Source organism: Tasmannia lanceolata, unplaced genomic scaffold (assembly GCF_043159265.1).
Source record: "Tasmannia lanceolata isolate RefF3 unplaced genomic scaffold, GAP_Taslan_0.1 ptg000015l, whole genome shotgun sequence".
Taxonomy (NCBI): domain Eukaryota; kingdom Viridiplantae; phylum Streptophyta; class Magnoliopsida; order Canellales; family Winteraceae; genus Tasmannia; species Tasmannia lanceolata.
The window spans coordinates 32,133,036-32,149,251 of NW_027518692.1; the positions used below are offsets into that span (position 1 = coordinate 32,133,036).

Sequence of the window (16,216 nt, forward strand, 5' to 3'; positions counted from 1 at the left end):
ATTGAGAAGCAGAAGGGAAAGAAATAGATGAATTAGAACAAATGCAAGAAACTTCCATGGAACATTGTACTGCTGCTGGAGGCAGCCTACGCCTACGGCCAAGCCACCTGCAAAAGAAACAGAGGCAAAAGCAGACATGGGAACTTCAACAAGGCTAACTGATCCAACATTAACAAATTAGATGAGAAATGCAATTAAATGCATTTCAATGAGAATTGCTATTTTTCATGGTATCATGCATCAAGCTCGAAATGGCGTGGCAATCAATGGTTTCAGTCAATATATAAATGATTAGATGTGAAACCCTAGATCAGAAGGCATATTGAGCAAAATGAAAATCTTGCAAATGGGTGTGGCTTGGTAAAGGCTTAAACCAAAGACAGGATCAATCTCTGTACTTTCATTTCTTATTAATTTCACTGTGAACAAATATTTGAATTATCACTATAAATATTGTCGGATTCTTTTTAGTATACTCACCATTACTACAAATATTATGTAAGTTTATCAACATTCAATGAAGACGAGCTTCTACAATGATGTTCTGCTCTGAACAGCAAAAAGAATTCTGCCAATAAAATCATCCTCACTCATAGTTCCAAGCTCCCCGCCAAACCTAGATCTAACCGTTACCGTTTGGCTCTCAACTTCTTTTGGCCCGACAACTGCCATCAATGGCACCTTTTGCTTCTCTGCATTTCTTATGAGCTTGGGAAGGCGCTCGCCATGGCAAACCTCAGCTCGGATTCCGTGAGCTTTGAGTTTCATCATCACCTCATTGCAGTACTCAACCTGGAAGAAACGTATCAAATATCAAGGGAAAATAAGCAATGTTTCCAAATTTAAATGATCTGAGGTCCAAGATGACAGGTAGCTTATCTAGCATGGTAAGGCAAGCTGGTTTGGGTCAAACAGCAAAAATACAAATCCCTTCACAAATTAAATGACCAAAAACTCAAATTTGGAAAAAAAAAATGAAACAATAAAGTAAAAGATCCTTTCAAAGAGGTGTATGTTACTATTTTTTCTCTTCTGCTAAAAACAGATTTATGATGTTCATGTCCAAGGTTCTAATTAACATGATATTTACTTGTACTTTGTTTTTACTTGTAACACTTTGTTTTTTTCTTAACATGCATACAAACGGACGTGTAGAGTATTGTACTAATCAACAGTCAATGGGGATTTTAACAGGTTATCTGCCTGGGATCAAATACATCCACTAAAAATAAATGTCCATAATCATCATTTTTATAGTCTCTGATACACGGATTCTTTTACCATTCAAAATAGGAAAAAAAATGTTACACGGATTCTTTTGAGTGGGTGAAGTCTCTGTGTCGAGCACGTGTCGGATTGCAATACTTCGGATTCTCCGTGATACTTTGAAATCTATTTTTATCTGTTTTATCCATCATAATACTAATAGTAAGATTTTATATAAAAATAAACATTACATTTGATTAACTCATTAAAAAATTTAATATACTAGTTATAACCATATTATTATAAGAAAATTAAAATTTAAAGATTAATTAAAATATATTGGAGAATCCACGAATCTTTTCACTTTGAAGTTTGCCGAATCTAACACTCGATATCTGTGTCTGCTTCTGACACTCATACCCCTACTGATGTCTTTCCAAGCAATGAGTAACTAATTATGAACAAACGAAGTACGTAGGTATATAGTAAGGTCTACAAAACTAAAAGTAGGCTGTTCTATTCTTTTTTTTATGGTGGGGGCGTAGGTAAGCTGGGATCTGTGACCTCAAGGTTGAGAAACAAAGTGCAACCATTGAGCTACAGGCCCAACCCCTAAACTCCAGCTGTTCTATTCTATTAGCTGACTTTAGTAAGGACCAAGTACATCAGATCCTCTGAACTCCAATTTCCTAGTAAACTAGGGCCGCAAGGATTAGAAGTACTTCTTTTTAGAATATAGGATCGGCTAAAATCAATTGAGTAGATCTGCACCAACATTCCAAGGGAGGAAAATTGAGAATAGGGTTTAACGAGAAAACGGGGACTGGAAAATAAAAAATAGAGGTGGTCTTTTTTTTGGTGGAAGGCGATGACAAATCAAGGATAGCTCTTGTTGAGAATGATGCATCCCAAAGGTATTGAAAAAGATTGGTTTTGGAAGAAAAATGAAAGAGCTCAATATCAAATTTTTACGAGTTTAGTTTCAAGTTAAAATTCTGTAGACAATTAATCTAATTTGTTTAACGGGTTTGTTTCCTCTATGAAACAGATTTCTGCAAATCATTGTACCCCAATAGGTGGAGCTCGATATCAATTTTTGATGATTACAGTTCACGTGTTGAAATTCCATACACATTGAATCTAATTTGTTTCTCGGTTTTTATTTCCCTCACTCCGTAAAATGAGCACACTTTAAAATGAGCATAAAATTTATTTTTACATCCATTTTATGTCGAAAGAAACGGAGCCTCTATGAGAGATTTCTGAGAATCATTGTACCCCAACGGAAGGTACAGTCCCAATTTACTTCTGTAATATGGGCTTATTGTTCCTGTGCTCGAGTGCAGAAACAGGGTGGACCCACATTTTTTGGGGGATCCAAAGCATTCATTTGATGTGCCCTACATAGATAGGGTGTCCACAAAAAATCAGCTACATTGGATCATCCTAACCCTTCCATTTGTGGAGGGAAAAAATGGGCAGATCGTGGACAAACAGTTTCTGCCCATTTTTTCCCTCCACAAATGGACATTCTAAGATGATCCAATGGAACTGATTTTTGGTACACACCCTATCTATGATAGGGCCCATCAAATGAATGCTTTCGATCCCCAAAAAGATGTGGGCCCACCCCGGTTTTCTGCACTCGAGCACAGAAACAGTTTTCCACTGTAATATTATTTATATTAATTCTATAAAAACATTGATTTCTCACTTATAAAACAATAAGAAAGATACAACTGCAAGAATAAAAGTAAAAAACAGGGAGGAAACATGCACCTCGGTATCTGTGACTGGTAATATACGAGCCTGGATTGGTGAAATCCATAAAGGAAAATCGCCTGCATAGTGTTCTATGAGAACCCCGAAAAAGCGCTCCAAGGATCCAAGAACTGCCCTATGGATCATAATAGGCCGCTTTTTCTCTGAGTTTGAATCAATATAAAAAATGTCAAACCGCTGCGGTAAATTGAAATCAACCTGTTGTTAACACACAAGGGGCATCATTAGTATAACATGATAACCATGCATTTATTGTAGAACAAGGTTTGAAATGTGCATATCAATAATTGATGCCGTGTTAAGAATAAACTTAAAAATTACAAAATGATGTCATGTTTTCAGAATAAGCTGAAAAATTACAAATGTGCATGCATGTATGTATGTATGCATGCATGCATGCACATGTACAAAGATATGCACTTAAGATAGGAAGCAAACTTGATATTCCACGCTGAAGTGAAACCAGAGTCTTAAAACGGGGATGCGGGTCAGAACTCGGCTAAAGCAAATCTTGATCGACCCAGCAAAACGCAGTCGAGTACTCGGTTGACGCAACTGAGTACTCAACTGACACTGTTATAACTCTCGGGAAAGTCAAAGGAGTTATGATTGACTTTGTAGGGCAAAACACGGGCTCGGACAAGCACGCAACCAAGGAAAAATGGAGTCGAATAGGGGTAGTCCAGGATGATGGATGAGAGTTTTGAAACTATGAGTGAAACAAATACTAATTAATTGACCTTAACAAATTTGAAACTATGACCAGGTTGTGCTAAGAGAACCAGATGGGCTCTAGAAACAAGAAACATGGCCGTTGAAGAAAAACTTGGAAATTTTGGAAGATCAAGGAAAGAAACCGACATAATTTAACTGGCCTTGGTTAAAGCTAAGACATCATAATGGCATAAAATATTTGACATTCTGACCAGCCAGCTAAGTTCACAAGATTAAACTTTTCTTTTCTACATTGTACATCAGAGCACAAAGGAACAGAAAAGTGAAGTGACGAGGAATAAGATATTTTTTTTTTTTTGAATAGTAACTGATTTTATGAGGTTTAATTCTCGGAATCAGTTAGTAGAGTCCCCTTGTACGGAAGTATAACTTGCCTGCGCAGTTGAGCACTGCCATTTTCTTCCAAGAGCATCTTCAATCTTGAGATCAATCTTTGGACCATAAAAAGCACCACCACCTTCATCAATTTGGTACACCCAACCTTTATCATCCAAAGCATCCTTAAGGGCGGTGGTTGCTTTTTCCCAAATATCATCACTACCCACAGCTTTCTCCGGTTTTGTAGAAAGGTTTACTTCATACTTTCTAAAACCAAACTGCAATAATATTTCTTCAGTTAGATCCAAGACGCCTCTGATTTCATCCTTGAGCTGATCATCTAAACAAAATATGTGTGCATCATCCTGCGAAAGGAATACAAGGTATGAGTTTCCGTAACCACAATATATTCTGCATATAACCAGGTGTCAAGAATTTAAGTTTTTCTTTTTTGTGAAAATTAAGAATTTAAGTTACTTAACAGTTTTTGAAGCCTTGTAACCATGCAAACCGCAATTAATGTAAAGACGATGGGTCACCTTAAATGTGAGTCACGTATCCAAAATTTATGACAAACATGGGGGTGATAGAAGTCCTACTTTCATCACATTTCCATGTGAAGGACCACAAAACTGGCTGATACCACCAACATATGTGCATTACAAGCCATGTAAAAAAGTCAAACAGAATAAGATAAACTGAGCATGCAATGAACTGAATATTCCATTCAAGAACAAGCATATGTGGAAACCTCTCGAATATATCTATTTTAAGCCCCTCTCAGATATGTCTATTTTAAACAGATTGCAAAATTAAAATAGATTATGATGAAAACATTTTATTTTTGAATGGCTAATTCATTAAAAGAAAAAAAGAGACCAAGGTCTCAAACCATAAAGAGAAAAAACAAAGATAGCCGGAAAAAAAAAAGTTACTGAGTTGTCGAGGAGGAAGAGAAACAAAAGTCAAAATCTCATCACTGTCCACCCTTAAGGGGCAAGCGGATTGGCATGATAGTTAGTCGAACACCAGACGTGCCGAATATCGATGCCAATATGCCATGCACCTCAATCAAATCTTGGATCTCGACAATGGCATCGGCTAATCTATAATGATAACCGGTACTGTCTCTCACTCATCTGACAACATTGAGTCTCCCTAAACAATTAAATGATCTAACTGAGCACAATCTACTAACCAAATCCCGAAGCGAAAAGCCTGTAATTCAGCCTCATTAGAGTCTTTCTCGTCAACTGGGCCCAAGAAAGCCCACCTGATCTCTCTATCAAAACTCCTCAGCGTAGTCACAAATATTTGCCTCAGGAATTTATCGGGAAGTGCATATCTCAGGAGATTTTAAACTTTTTTTTATTACTTCTGGGTTTATATCGGGAAAAAATAGAATATTTAAAATGTATGAAAATGTATAATTTAAGAAAAATATAAAATAATACCTTAATTTTCCCAATAAATGATAAAAATGAAAATATCACGATACTCAACTCAACTCAACTCAACAAAGCCTTCATCCCAAACTAGTTGGGGTCGGCTAAATGAATCCTTTAGAAAAAAATCATTAAGAAGGTAAAAGGAATCTACCCGGCTCTAATCCTGGTTCTAGTTGGGTTCTTCTACGTGGATCATTTTCTTCCATTCTATCCTATCCAAGGTCATGTTCACTGTTATGTTCCGAGCTATAAGTCTTTCCTCAATGTTTCTATCCATCAATTTGGCACGAGTAGCCTCTTCTCACCGGAGCATTCAAAGGCCTACATTGGATATATCCAAACCATCTTAAGCGGTGCTCTCTCATCTTCTCCTCAATTGGAGCCACCCCCACCTTTTTACGAATGTCTTCATTTTTAATTCTATCTAGCCTTGTGTGGCCGCACATCCATCTAAGCATTCGCATCTCCGCTACACTCATCTTATGCACATGCTGCTTCTTGGTAGCCCAACATTCTGAGCCGTATAGCATGGCTGGCCTCACAGCTGTCTTATAAAACTTTCCCTTAAACTTGGTAGGGATTTTACAGTTGCACAGAACTCCTGAGGCAAGCTTCCACTTCAACCAACCTACTCTTATTCTATGGTTAACATCCTCTTCAATCTCTCCTTCCTTATGTTGAATTGAACCAAGATAGCGAAAGATATCCCTCTTAGGTACCTACTGTCCAGTCATATTTACTACATCCTCGTCCCGCCTCCTTACACTACTATGGTAACTCCACCTGTGTTTTTCACAGCCTGTCCCAAGCCAGGATAAAGAAGGAGGGTTGGCATCAGGTTGGCAGCCGACCGAAAAACCTTGGCACTCTTCCATGAAATGAATCCTATAGAAAATATCACGATACTTTTTTAAAATATCAAGATTATATTGGGATTTTGTCGTTTTACCGAACCGTCGTGTTATAATCGCGATATTTTAAAAAAGTTAGAGATATTAATTGTGACTGCTCCTCAAAAGATGTTCAGTGCCGACAAGACTCGGGTTACCACTACTCCAGCCGTCAAAACTCAAGTTTAAAAAACTTAGAGAGGGATCTCACCTTGGGCTAGGGCACTCCATACAACAGCAAGACAGAATCTCCTCCCAAGACATGTAGAAGGTAGACATCGAGTAATCCCTAAAAATGAGAAGACTCGATGCCCATTGGATGACCAAAGATAGAATTTGCTTTTGAAGGCTTTGTGCTTGCTAGACACATGCATTTGAAGACTCTCCTACTCCTTTCCTTTCATAACAACCATAACATAACAACAAACATAAGATTCCAAAGTATTCTAGTGCCAGTGCTACGGGCGAATTTCCAATCTAAAAAAGGATCACCTATTTGTCCCCGATGAACCCAACTAACTCCAAAAATATAAGAAACATAGTACCGGATATCCTGCATAAACCTACAGTCAATCAAAAGATGGTCAACGGACTCGGGATCCTTGATACATAAAGCACACTGATTGACAATGATTTTACCCGAGGACTCCCACCTCGAGATTCTTCTATCCAAGTCACTTCTCCTAGTAGAGAATGATATTTGGTAGGCAACATCATTAAACTACATAGCAAAGTAACCATATCTTATGCTTGGGGTGGCAGATCGACATGAAACCAATAATAACCCATAACTCTATGTGGTATTTACACAGAATTGGGGTCCTTAGAGGGGAGACTAGTCATTGTACTTTCTTATACTTCATTACATTATACTTTTTTTTAATGACTTTATTGTTCCATACATGTGCAACAATGCATGTCGCTAGGAGTTAGATGTGGTTAGGCCATTATGGATGTCTTTCTTGCTTATGTGATGGTTTCTAAGTATGTATTTCTGCTTCTTCTAGCATTTTCCAAAGTTTCATCTTAAAATTTTGTCATTTGCATATGTTTTCATATGTTTTCGTGATTTTAAAAGATTTTCACCGAAACTAAAATGTTTCTATCTCCGTGCCGATTGAAACCGAAACCGAAATTTAAAACCTTGATGCTAACTGAGCAGACTCTACTGATTGACAATGATTTTAACCCGAGGACTCCCACCTCCAGATTCTTCTATCCAAGTCACTTCTCCTAGTAGAGAATGATATTTGGTAGGCAACATCATTAAACTACATAGCAAAGTAACCATATCTTATGCTTGGGGTGGCAGATCGACATGAAACCAATAATAACCCATAACTCTATGTGGTATTTACACAGAATTGGGGTCCTTAGAGGGGAGACTAGTCATTGTACTTTCTTATACTTCATTACATTATACTTTTTTTTAATGACTTTATTGTTCCATACATGTGCAACAATGCATGTCGCTAGGAGTTAGATGTGGTTAGGCCATTATGGATGTCTTTCTTGCTTATGTGATGGTTTCTAAGTATGTATTTCTGCTTATTCTAGCATTTTCCAAAGTTTCATCTTAAAATTTTGTCATTTGCATATGTTTTCATATGTTTCCGTGATTTTAAAAGATTTCCACCGAAACTAAAATGTTTCTATCTCCGTGCCGATTGAAACCGAAACCGAAATTTAAAACCTTGATGATAACTGAAAAGACTCTATAGATAATAAATGTTCTACTACTAATTATTATGCCTTAGTGAAAGGTAATGTAGTTTCCTGGGGTAGAAATAACTGGTTGTGTGTAGATCGTGTTGAAGGTGAATATAAGGATTCTTCTATATAATATGCGAGTGAAGGCGAAAAGACTCATGCGGCTTTAATGCAACAATAAAGCTGCTATTAATATAGCTCATATTCTAGGTGAGCATGATGCACCAAGCATAGACACTGACGGGCATTTTGTGTGTGTGTGTGTGTGTGTGTGTGTGTGTGTGAGAGAGAGAGAGAGAGAGAGAGAGAGAGAGAGAGAGAGAGAGTTTCTTCTAAGGAGATTTATTTGCCATTTGTGAAGAGTGGAGATCAACTTGCAGACGATTTAACTAAAGGTTGTCAAACCCAAGTTAGAGTCTATCTTGTGCGACTCAGGAAGTTTAACTTTGAAACCCGCAAACTCTTTCCCCTTCCTTTTCTCCTTTCTTCTTCTCTATGTGTTCCTCTTCTCTTGATTTATTTACAGGATTAAATCCCAACTACAAGCACCTAAAACATCTATATAATAAGACAGTTCAATGGTGAATTTGCAGCTTGAAATGCAACAAGGGTCAAATTTGGTAATATATAAGAAAATAATACACACATGATTGATATCTGGGAGAGAAAATAATGTATACGTTAATCCCAACTACATGCACCAAAAAGACCCATATAATAAGACGGTTCCATGGTGAATTTGCAGCTTGAAATGCATCAAGGGTCAAACAAAATAATAGAAAAAAAAAAAAACTTACAGAGCAAAAATGAAAAATCTTTCAAGGATTCACACCGAGATATATATAAAAGATTTTTATTATGAATGGTGATTTAAATATAAATAATATGCTGAAGCATCAAAAAAGGAGTATAGTAAATAGCAAATGCAACCAACCAAATAAGGCATCAACTTTTCCAATACAAAACTGCAAAACGTAAGACAGATAACATACCTGAGTGAAACCCCTTACACGAAAAAGGCCATGTAAGCTTCCAGATAACTCATATCTATATACTGTTCCTAGCTCAGCAACTCTAATAGGAAAATCTCTATATGAATTCAGCTTCCGTTTGTACACCAGGATGTGGTAAGGGCAATTCATGGGTCGAAGTTGATAGAGTTCATCCTCAATTTTGATTTGATCATACATATTTTCCTTGTAGAAATCCAGGTGACCACTGATCTTCCAGAGATCTGCCTTTGCCACATGAGGAGTGTACAGCAGTTCATAACCATGTTGTAAATGAATTTTTTTCCATGAGTCTTCAATAAGATGCCTGACAATGGCTCCTTTTGGATGCCAAAACACTAACCCCCCACCTGCTTCATCCTGCAAATGGTTCACAAGAAGCCTAAGAGCAATACTAACCAAACATTTAAAACACCAAAACGCGAGGAGTGCAGGAGAGACAAAACGATGGAACAGATAGACAGTGCTCAGAGCCCGCAAAAACAATGTCAGTATCTGAATGTGGGTGTATCTGGACAGACACTTGTCAAAATAGAGATGAAGGAATTCAGACAAACACCGGGATATAAGATGAACCACAAATAAATCTATAAAAAAATGTGTTACAGTATTGCAGGTCATAAACATGGAAAATAGAAAAAGAAAGAAAATACAGTGTTAGCCTGAGAGATTCATTAATGTGAGGTAAGAGAGAAAGATAACATGGGTTTTGTTAATAGGGGGGCGCATAATCCTACAGGGGATGTGAAAAAATCATCTCCCGATATTTATTGTGGCACATAGAATAATGGGGCCTGCACACATTTCACATAAGAGAAACATGGAACTAACTTTCTTGGAAAATAATCAACCCATCCTTCAAGTAACATTATCTGGCACCTGTATAGAAAACAGATCAAGATCTTGACCCAGGCGTCTATGATCACGACGTTTTGCCTCCTCTTTAAAGTGAAGGTAGGCTTTCAACTGTTCTTCGGTCTCCCAAGCTGTACCATAGATTCTCTGCAGCATTGGATTTTTTTCATCTCCTCTCCAGTAGGCCCCGGCAACAGATTCAAGGTCAACAGCATTCTTGTTTATATTTCCAGTAAATTCAACATGTGGTCCCGCACAAAGATCCCACCATTCATTTCCTGTGTGAAACAGGGAAGCGTTGTTAGAGAATGGATGAGAGAGAAGTCATTTTGGCTGCAATGGCCTGCCAAAGAAGAATTCTTTCTCTAAAAAAACATCTAAATGCAACTCATTCTCTTCTTAAATTGAAGTGTTGGGGCACATATCAACTAAAGAGAGCCACACAATGTTCTAGATGATTCTAGAAAATAGAAAGTAAACTTCAAGGAATGCAAACTATAAATCACAAACTGAATTAGGAGGGATTGAAGTAAATAAATAAGGTGAACAAAATAGTTACTAACCAATATGGTAGATGGTGATAGAATCCTCCTTGATGCTTTCCAAAATCTCCAATTTGTATGGTTCATTGATTTCCATTATTCTTTTTTGAGCTTCATCTCTGGAAACTTCTTCCCTTACTAATGGTAAATTTCGGCTGATGATACGATCCTACAGACGATGTAAGAAATAAATTCCGTACCCTGAAACCATAAACTAATGAATACGTTTCCAAGTTAAATGCAACAACTGACCTTACTTCAGAAGAACAGAATGAAAAATATCTAAAGAATTGTGTTTCTCACCATCTCCTTTTTAATCCTCTTGAGGTCTCTGTCTGTTAAGGGTTCCATATCAAAGTCATAATAAAACCCAGTCTCTATCCAGGGACCTATTGTCACTTTAGAATTGGGGTAGAGTTTCTGAACAGCCATGGCCATTACATGTGCGCACTGCAATCATGGCAAAACTTGCTAGTCAAAACAGATAGATAAATCTAAATAGATAATGAATAAAGTGGAGTACAAAAATGTTATTGGTAATGGAATCAACGTATGATGAAGGATTTAACAGAAAATGGAAAAACTGGACCAAATAAAAAATGTCGGTGTTCTATGAGTGACTGAAATTGTGGGTTAACACCAAGGTTTTAAATTTCGGTTTCGGAATGCGTTTCGGTCCTCACCGAAACCGAAATTTAAGCCGAAATTCTGAAATTTCAGCGAAATCTGTCGAAGTTAAATAAAGCAATATTTTAGGCGGTATCAAATTTCGACGAAATCCTCGAAATTTCGGGATAATATTAAATAATCAATAAATTACTGATTTTTTGGAGATATTCCTTAATTCGGCCCGAATTTTCGGGGGAAACGAAATTTCAGGGGATCTAAATTTTGTAACGTTTCGACTTTACCCACTTTCAGTTTCGGTCTCCACCGAAACCCGAAATTTCGGATTTCGGTCGAAATTTAAAACATTGGTTAACACCACAGAAATATATATATGTTAGAAATGATGGATGACTATATTCTTCCATTGCTACTACATAAACCAGAGTTATTACTATTACCACTCCCAACCCTACGAATATCATTATGAATGGTGCATTGATAAGGTATAGAGAAAACCGCAGCATTCACATAAAAAAAGTATCAGGAATGGAGTTGATTCAAAAGACATGCTGTAGAAAATAGAGAAAAATACCCCATGGCGTTGAGATGCCATGTACTGAATTGTGTTTTCGAAAGAATCCTTTGGGAGAAATATTTTGTAATTAATCTCGAATCGGGTGCTCCACTGTGATTTATCTCTGCATTTTTCTTTTTTCTTGAAATCATGATGACGAATCAAATGTTCCCTATTGAAAGAAACAAAGAAGACATGTTTCTATGCGTGACCCCTAATAAATCAAAATTTCACATGGAATCCCTACAAAAGAAAAGGAAAAAACTGTGCAACCATGTCTGTGTGTGTATGTACACTTCTTACACAAAAATATATCCATATAAATAGAACTACATTAAAGAAGATTGATCCAATACAACATGTGACAAACGTGCATCATTTCAATACATTGAATGCCTATCCCATTGTACAACTGGATGTTCATCAACCATCTGTACTTTCCTCCAAGTAAGCCTACCTTGGGATGCTATTATCTCAAAAACTCACTACATTGAAATTACATATACATCCAACCAATTGCTCTGTCAACCACTGAATGTGGACCACAGCCTACATTTGTTTAACTGACCATTTTCAAGGACTTGAACGCCCAGTTAGGATCATGAAACCATAGGAAATTTGGGTCCCTAGGCAAATATGTATACGCAAACAGTCGTGAACAATACCAAGAAAATAATAAATAGATAAAACATTTCTTCCTGATTGCGGCATCGAGAGCTGTTTATACTGATTCATATTCAAATTCAATCTTCAAAACACCTTAAAATCAATTCATTCGACAAGGTCAAATTTCCTATTTACGAAATTCAGGAAATTCTCACAACATTCAAACCAAACTACAGAAATCGCAAGAGCCTTACCAACCCCTCAAACCAAGTAAGCTCAAAACATTTGGGTTTTTTCATATGCAAAAAAAGTTGGAAATTTTGGAAATATTTTTCCTTTCAAAACCCATTACCGTGTGGCGAATCCGAAGCAATTTTTCAGAGGAATCATTGGTGGGTAGAATGACCCTCTCCTCGGCCAAGGAATCTTCATTTGTGACAGTTTCCTTCGTTTCAACAACGGAGAGGGAAGAAGCAGAGGTCGAGATCCCTTTGCTTCGGTCTGCAGAAACCCTAACCCTAGCTCCGGTAGCAGATGTTTTTCTTCTGGAGATCGAGAAGAGAGTTTTAAAAGGGTAAGGGTGCGGTTTTGGAAGGGGATTAGGGTTTGGGAGTCTAAGGAGAGAGGAAGATATGAGAGGAGGAGAGGAGACTAGTCTCTGGAGTAGGATCATCTCTCTCGAGCTCTCCAAAAATGATTCATTCTTCTGTCTGCTGGGCAAAAATGTGGCGGGATGTGTGGTGGAGTTTTGAGTTTTACTTATCTGGTGCCAAGCTGCTGGTGCTTCTCAGGGCTACCAAATTTAGTAGCCCGCTCTAATCTTGTTCAAGTTCATGGTTTGTATGGGCCACCAATCAATTCAAGGGTGCAACTTGGGTCAGGCTGAACCCGACTGGTTCAATCCGATTTTGGCTGGGGTTGGGTTGGCATTTCCTCAGGTTGGGTTGGGAAAAGCCAACCCCATTTAATTTTGGGTTGCGTTAGTTGTTGAGGCCTTGGCAACCCAACCTGAATTTGACCTCCGTCCTCTAATTAATTTATTTGGATTTTGTGTTTTTTTTTTTTTCTATATGCCCCTAGGTGAGCTGGAACCCAACCCGAGTCAACCCGGTCTGATTTCGGGTTAGATGGGTTAGATGGGTCGGGTTAGGGTTGAGAGATTTAGACGCAGGTTGGGTTAGGATTCACCATCCACAACCCCAAGGCTCGTGTTGGGTTGTGTTAGGGTTGAGGGAATGCTATCTTGGGTTGGGCTAGGGTTGCCCTCAACCAGACCGGAGGTGACCCCTAGAATCAGATCTATATAGTATATAGCTAATATATTGTCACGCCCGCACACCTACAGAGCGAACCCTACAAGCGGGCAAGACAGTCAATATCACAAGCAACTTAACCATTTCCCAAATTAAAACCCAGGCATCTATTAGAGTGCTACAGTTAGTAAATGAATAATCTAGAGGTTCAATCCCAATAAATAAGTTCGTATGGAGGTAGAATAATGTAAAAATTGTCATTCAATAAATGATGTTTTTATAATTTTTATAAAAGCTAGTATGGGTTTTTACCATTCTTATTCAATGAAGATGACAAATTGAAACCTAAGCAGAGATATAATTCTCATTGAACAGCAGAAGGACTCATCACGCCTTCATGAGTCCACACAGATCTAGTTTCAACTTTCAAGTCACTTAAAAAGTGATTGGTTATTCAAGGTGATGAATCATTCATATGGGCAGTGAATGATTCCTCGTCCTCACAAATCTAAGATGAATTATGTTGAGGGAGATCATGAAGTTGTTTGAAGGGACTTTATTTCCTTCACCATATAATTGAGCCATCCTCCTCAACTTTTTCTACTTAATTAACAGTCACCATATAATGAGGTTGATTTTGACATTTTGTTTTCTTTCTCTCAAATTTGTGTTCACAGGCTTGTGAAAAATGAGAGTGAAGATCATACGATGACAAGACACTAGTAAAGAGAAAAAGGAAGTAAGGTAGATGGAAAGATGTCTTGAATGTGTGGCAAGGCATGTGACTTTGGAAATGAAAAGGAGCCCAGTTTGTCCAATGACAAGGGAAGTGGACTTGACATGCGTACATTATGAAAAGGAGATCTCTCAAATTTCAACTGTAAAGTTGGTTTCGCTTTGGAGTGTCATGCTTGCCATGCGAGGGTGACCGCTGTATATAAAAGAGATGGCACATGAGAAGAGGAAGAGTGACAGAGTGGGGGGCATGAAAGGGATTTTTGGTTTCACAGCTGGGTCATCTGGGAAAGAGATTTCATCGATGCAAAGATACGAACAGAAAGAATCAAGGAGATAGATTGATGGAATTTTTAAAAAAATAGGAATTTCTATGCTGCTATACATATAGACTACTGTAGGCTTCTGATGTTGATGTTGGCACTACAATATTTTAATAATTGCACAAAATCAGCTTGTACTTACCTAAGAAGCTCTCAAAGGCTAATTAAAAGAGAGTACAGGAGGGTGTTCATATCATAACATCCATAGACAAAACATAGGTAAGCTCTAATCATATATTTGATTCTAATGCTAGAGCAATGTTCTTTAATTAATCGAAGGTGTTTATGTTACAGTTTATTATATCATGGGTCTCTCCCAATCCCTAACAATTATTCTCAAGCTTTCAAAACCAAATTATCATATGAAAAGGAAAGAAGTAGGACTTGAAATTAGGGCCGTTGACCGACATAATTCGGATCAGATCCACCTATGTATGGTGTAAGCTCGTATAGTCCAGTGTTTTTCAAAAAAAAAAAAAAAAAAAAAAACCACTCTACGGCTTACTCCATAGGATGATCCAAACCATCCATTTTGATGAGTCACAATGTAAATAGGTTGTGCCCAGAAAATCATTTCCATATGATGATCCTAAACCTACGACCTATAGAGGAAATGCATGTTATGGAAACCTCTATAGATGGGAGGGTTGGATTCATCATATGAAAATGATTTTAGCGGCCAACGTATTTACATTGTGGCCAATCAAATGGACGGTTTCGATCATCCTATGGTGGTGTTACAATACAGTAGAATCTTAATTAGGCTGGTACTCGGTCGTATATGTAGATATCCTACTTTTTGTTGTCTGTGTCACGGTCCCATTAGAATCAAAGGTACCTCCGGGTGTCTTGATAATAATGGCACTCCATAATCTTTTAATCAACTTTCTGTATTGTTTCACGTAGAAAGTATCCTGGGTATTGTGACAACTTTTTTTTAAAAGTTGAGCGAGTGGACCAGTGGACGGCATTATTGAAAAAAAGGAGTGTAGATATCAATTACAACTCTCGTGCCATAGAAATATCTGATATGCTCAATAACGACAACAAATTAAGTTCAGAAAATGAAAGGTGTCTTACGTTTGGAGGGAAGCTAATGCTGCGGCAGATTTTCTATCTAAAGTAGATTGTGTGTGCAAGGGGGAAGATATTCCTCTTTATCTCATCCCTTCCCCGCTTGCCGATATCATTTTTAATGATGCATCAGGTTGTTTGTTCTCCCGATTATAATTCCTATGCTTTAGGCCTTTTGTATTTGGAGCATGTTCCCTTTTGGCTGCTTTTTAAGCCCCCCTAGTTGTACTCCTTTTATCATTAATGATATCTGGTCGGGGTCTTGCCTAACCCTATCTTACCTACCATAAAAAAAAAGGACAACAAATTTTAATGAACCAATTTTGGTTTCTGGGAACCTGGGAAGTGACATATCAGCCCTTTTTTTTCACTTGGGACAGCCACCTCCGGTGTATCTATGACTGCAGAGTGGTTGATTTACTTTACTTGGGAAGGATTCAATGGGCCTGATTGCCACTAACACTAGAATTGGCTGGCCCGTATGAAAAAGGGGGCGGATTTATCATTTCCTTCTTTTTTTTGGGTGTTTATTCATTGACGATTGGG

At 37.7% G+C, this 16,216-nt stretch overlaps 1 protein-coding gene across 2 annotated transcripts; it reads right to left on the minus strand.

The window, feature by feature from the left end:
• Nucleotides 1-382: 382 nt before the first annotated feature.
• Nucleotides 383-13,034, minus strand: EMB2761 (threonyl-tRNA synthetase, putative / threonine-tRNA ligase). 2 transcript variants are annotated; one of them, XM_077355028.1, is made up of 8 exons: nt 12,638-13,034; nt 10,800-10,946; nt 10,518-10,665; nt 9,979-10,232; nt 9,082-9,459; nt 4,098-4,406; nt 2,986-3,186; nt 383-792 (listed from the first exon to the last, which is right to left on the minus strand). In XM_077355028.1, the coding sequence occupies exons 1-8, from the start codon at nt 12,956-12,958 to the stop codon at nt 532-534; spliced, it is 2,019 nt and encodes a 672-aa protein (XP_077211143.1). In that variant the 5' UTR covers nt 12,959-13,034; the 3' UTR covers nt 383-531. The 2 variants fall into 2 exon arrangements, with proteins under 2 accessions (XP_077211143.1, XP_077211144.1); XM_077355029.1 differs by lacking the exon at nt 12,638-13,034 and having other exon boundaries at nt 10,518-10,697; nt 10,800-10,940.
• Between the last annotated feature and the right edge of the window lie 3,182 nt (nt 13,035-16,216).

Coding starts and splice junctions, on each gene's coding strand:
- EMB2761 (XM_077355028.1), bottom strand. CDS start 12,958: ATGATCCTACTCCAGAGACTAGTCTCCTCTCCTCCTCTCATATCTTCC. Junction 10,666..10,799: donor AGAGGATTAAAAAGGAGATG/GTGAGAAACACA, acceptor CATCGTCTGTAG/GATCGTATCATCAGCCGAAA. Junction 10,233..10,517: donor TATCACCATCTACCATATTG/GTTAGTAACTAT, acceptor TGTTTCACACAG/GAAATGAATGGTGGGATCTT.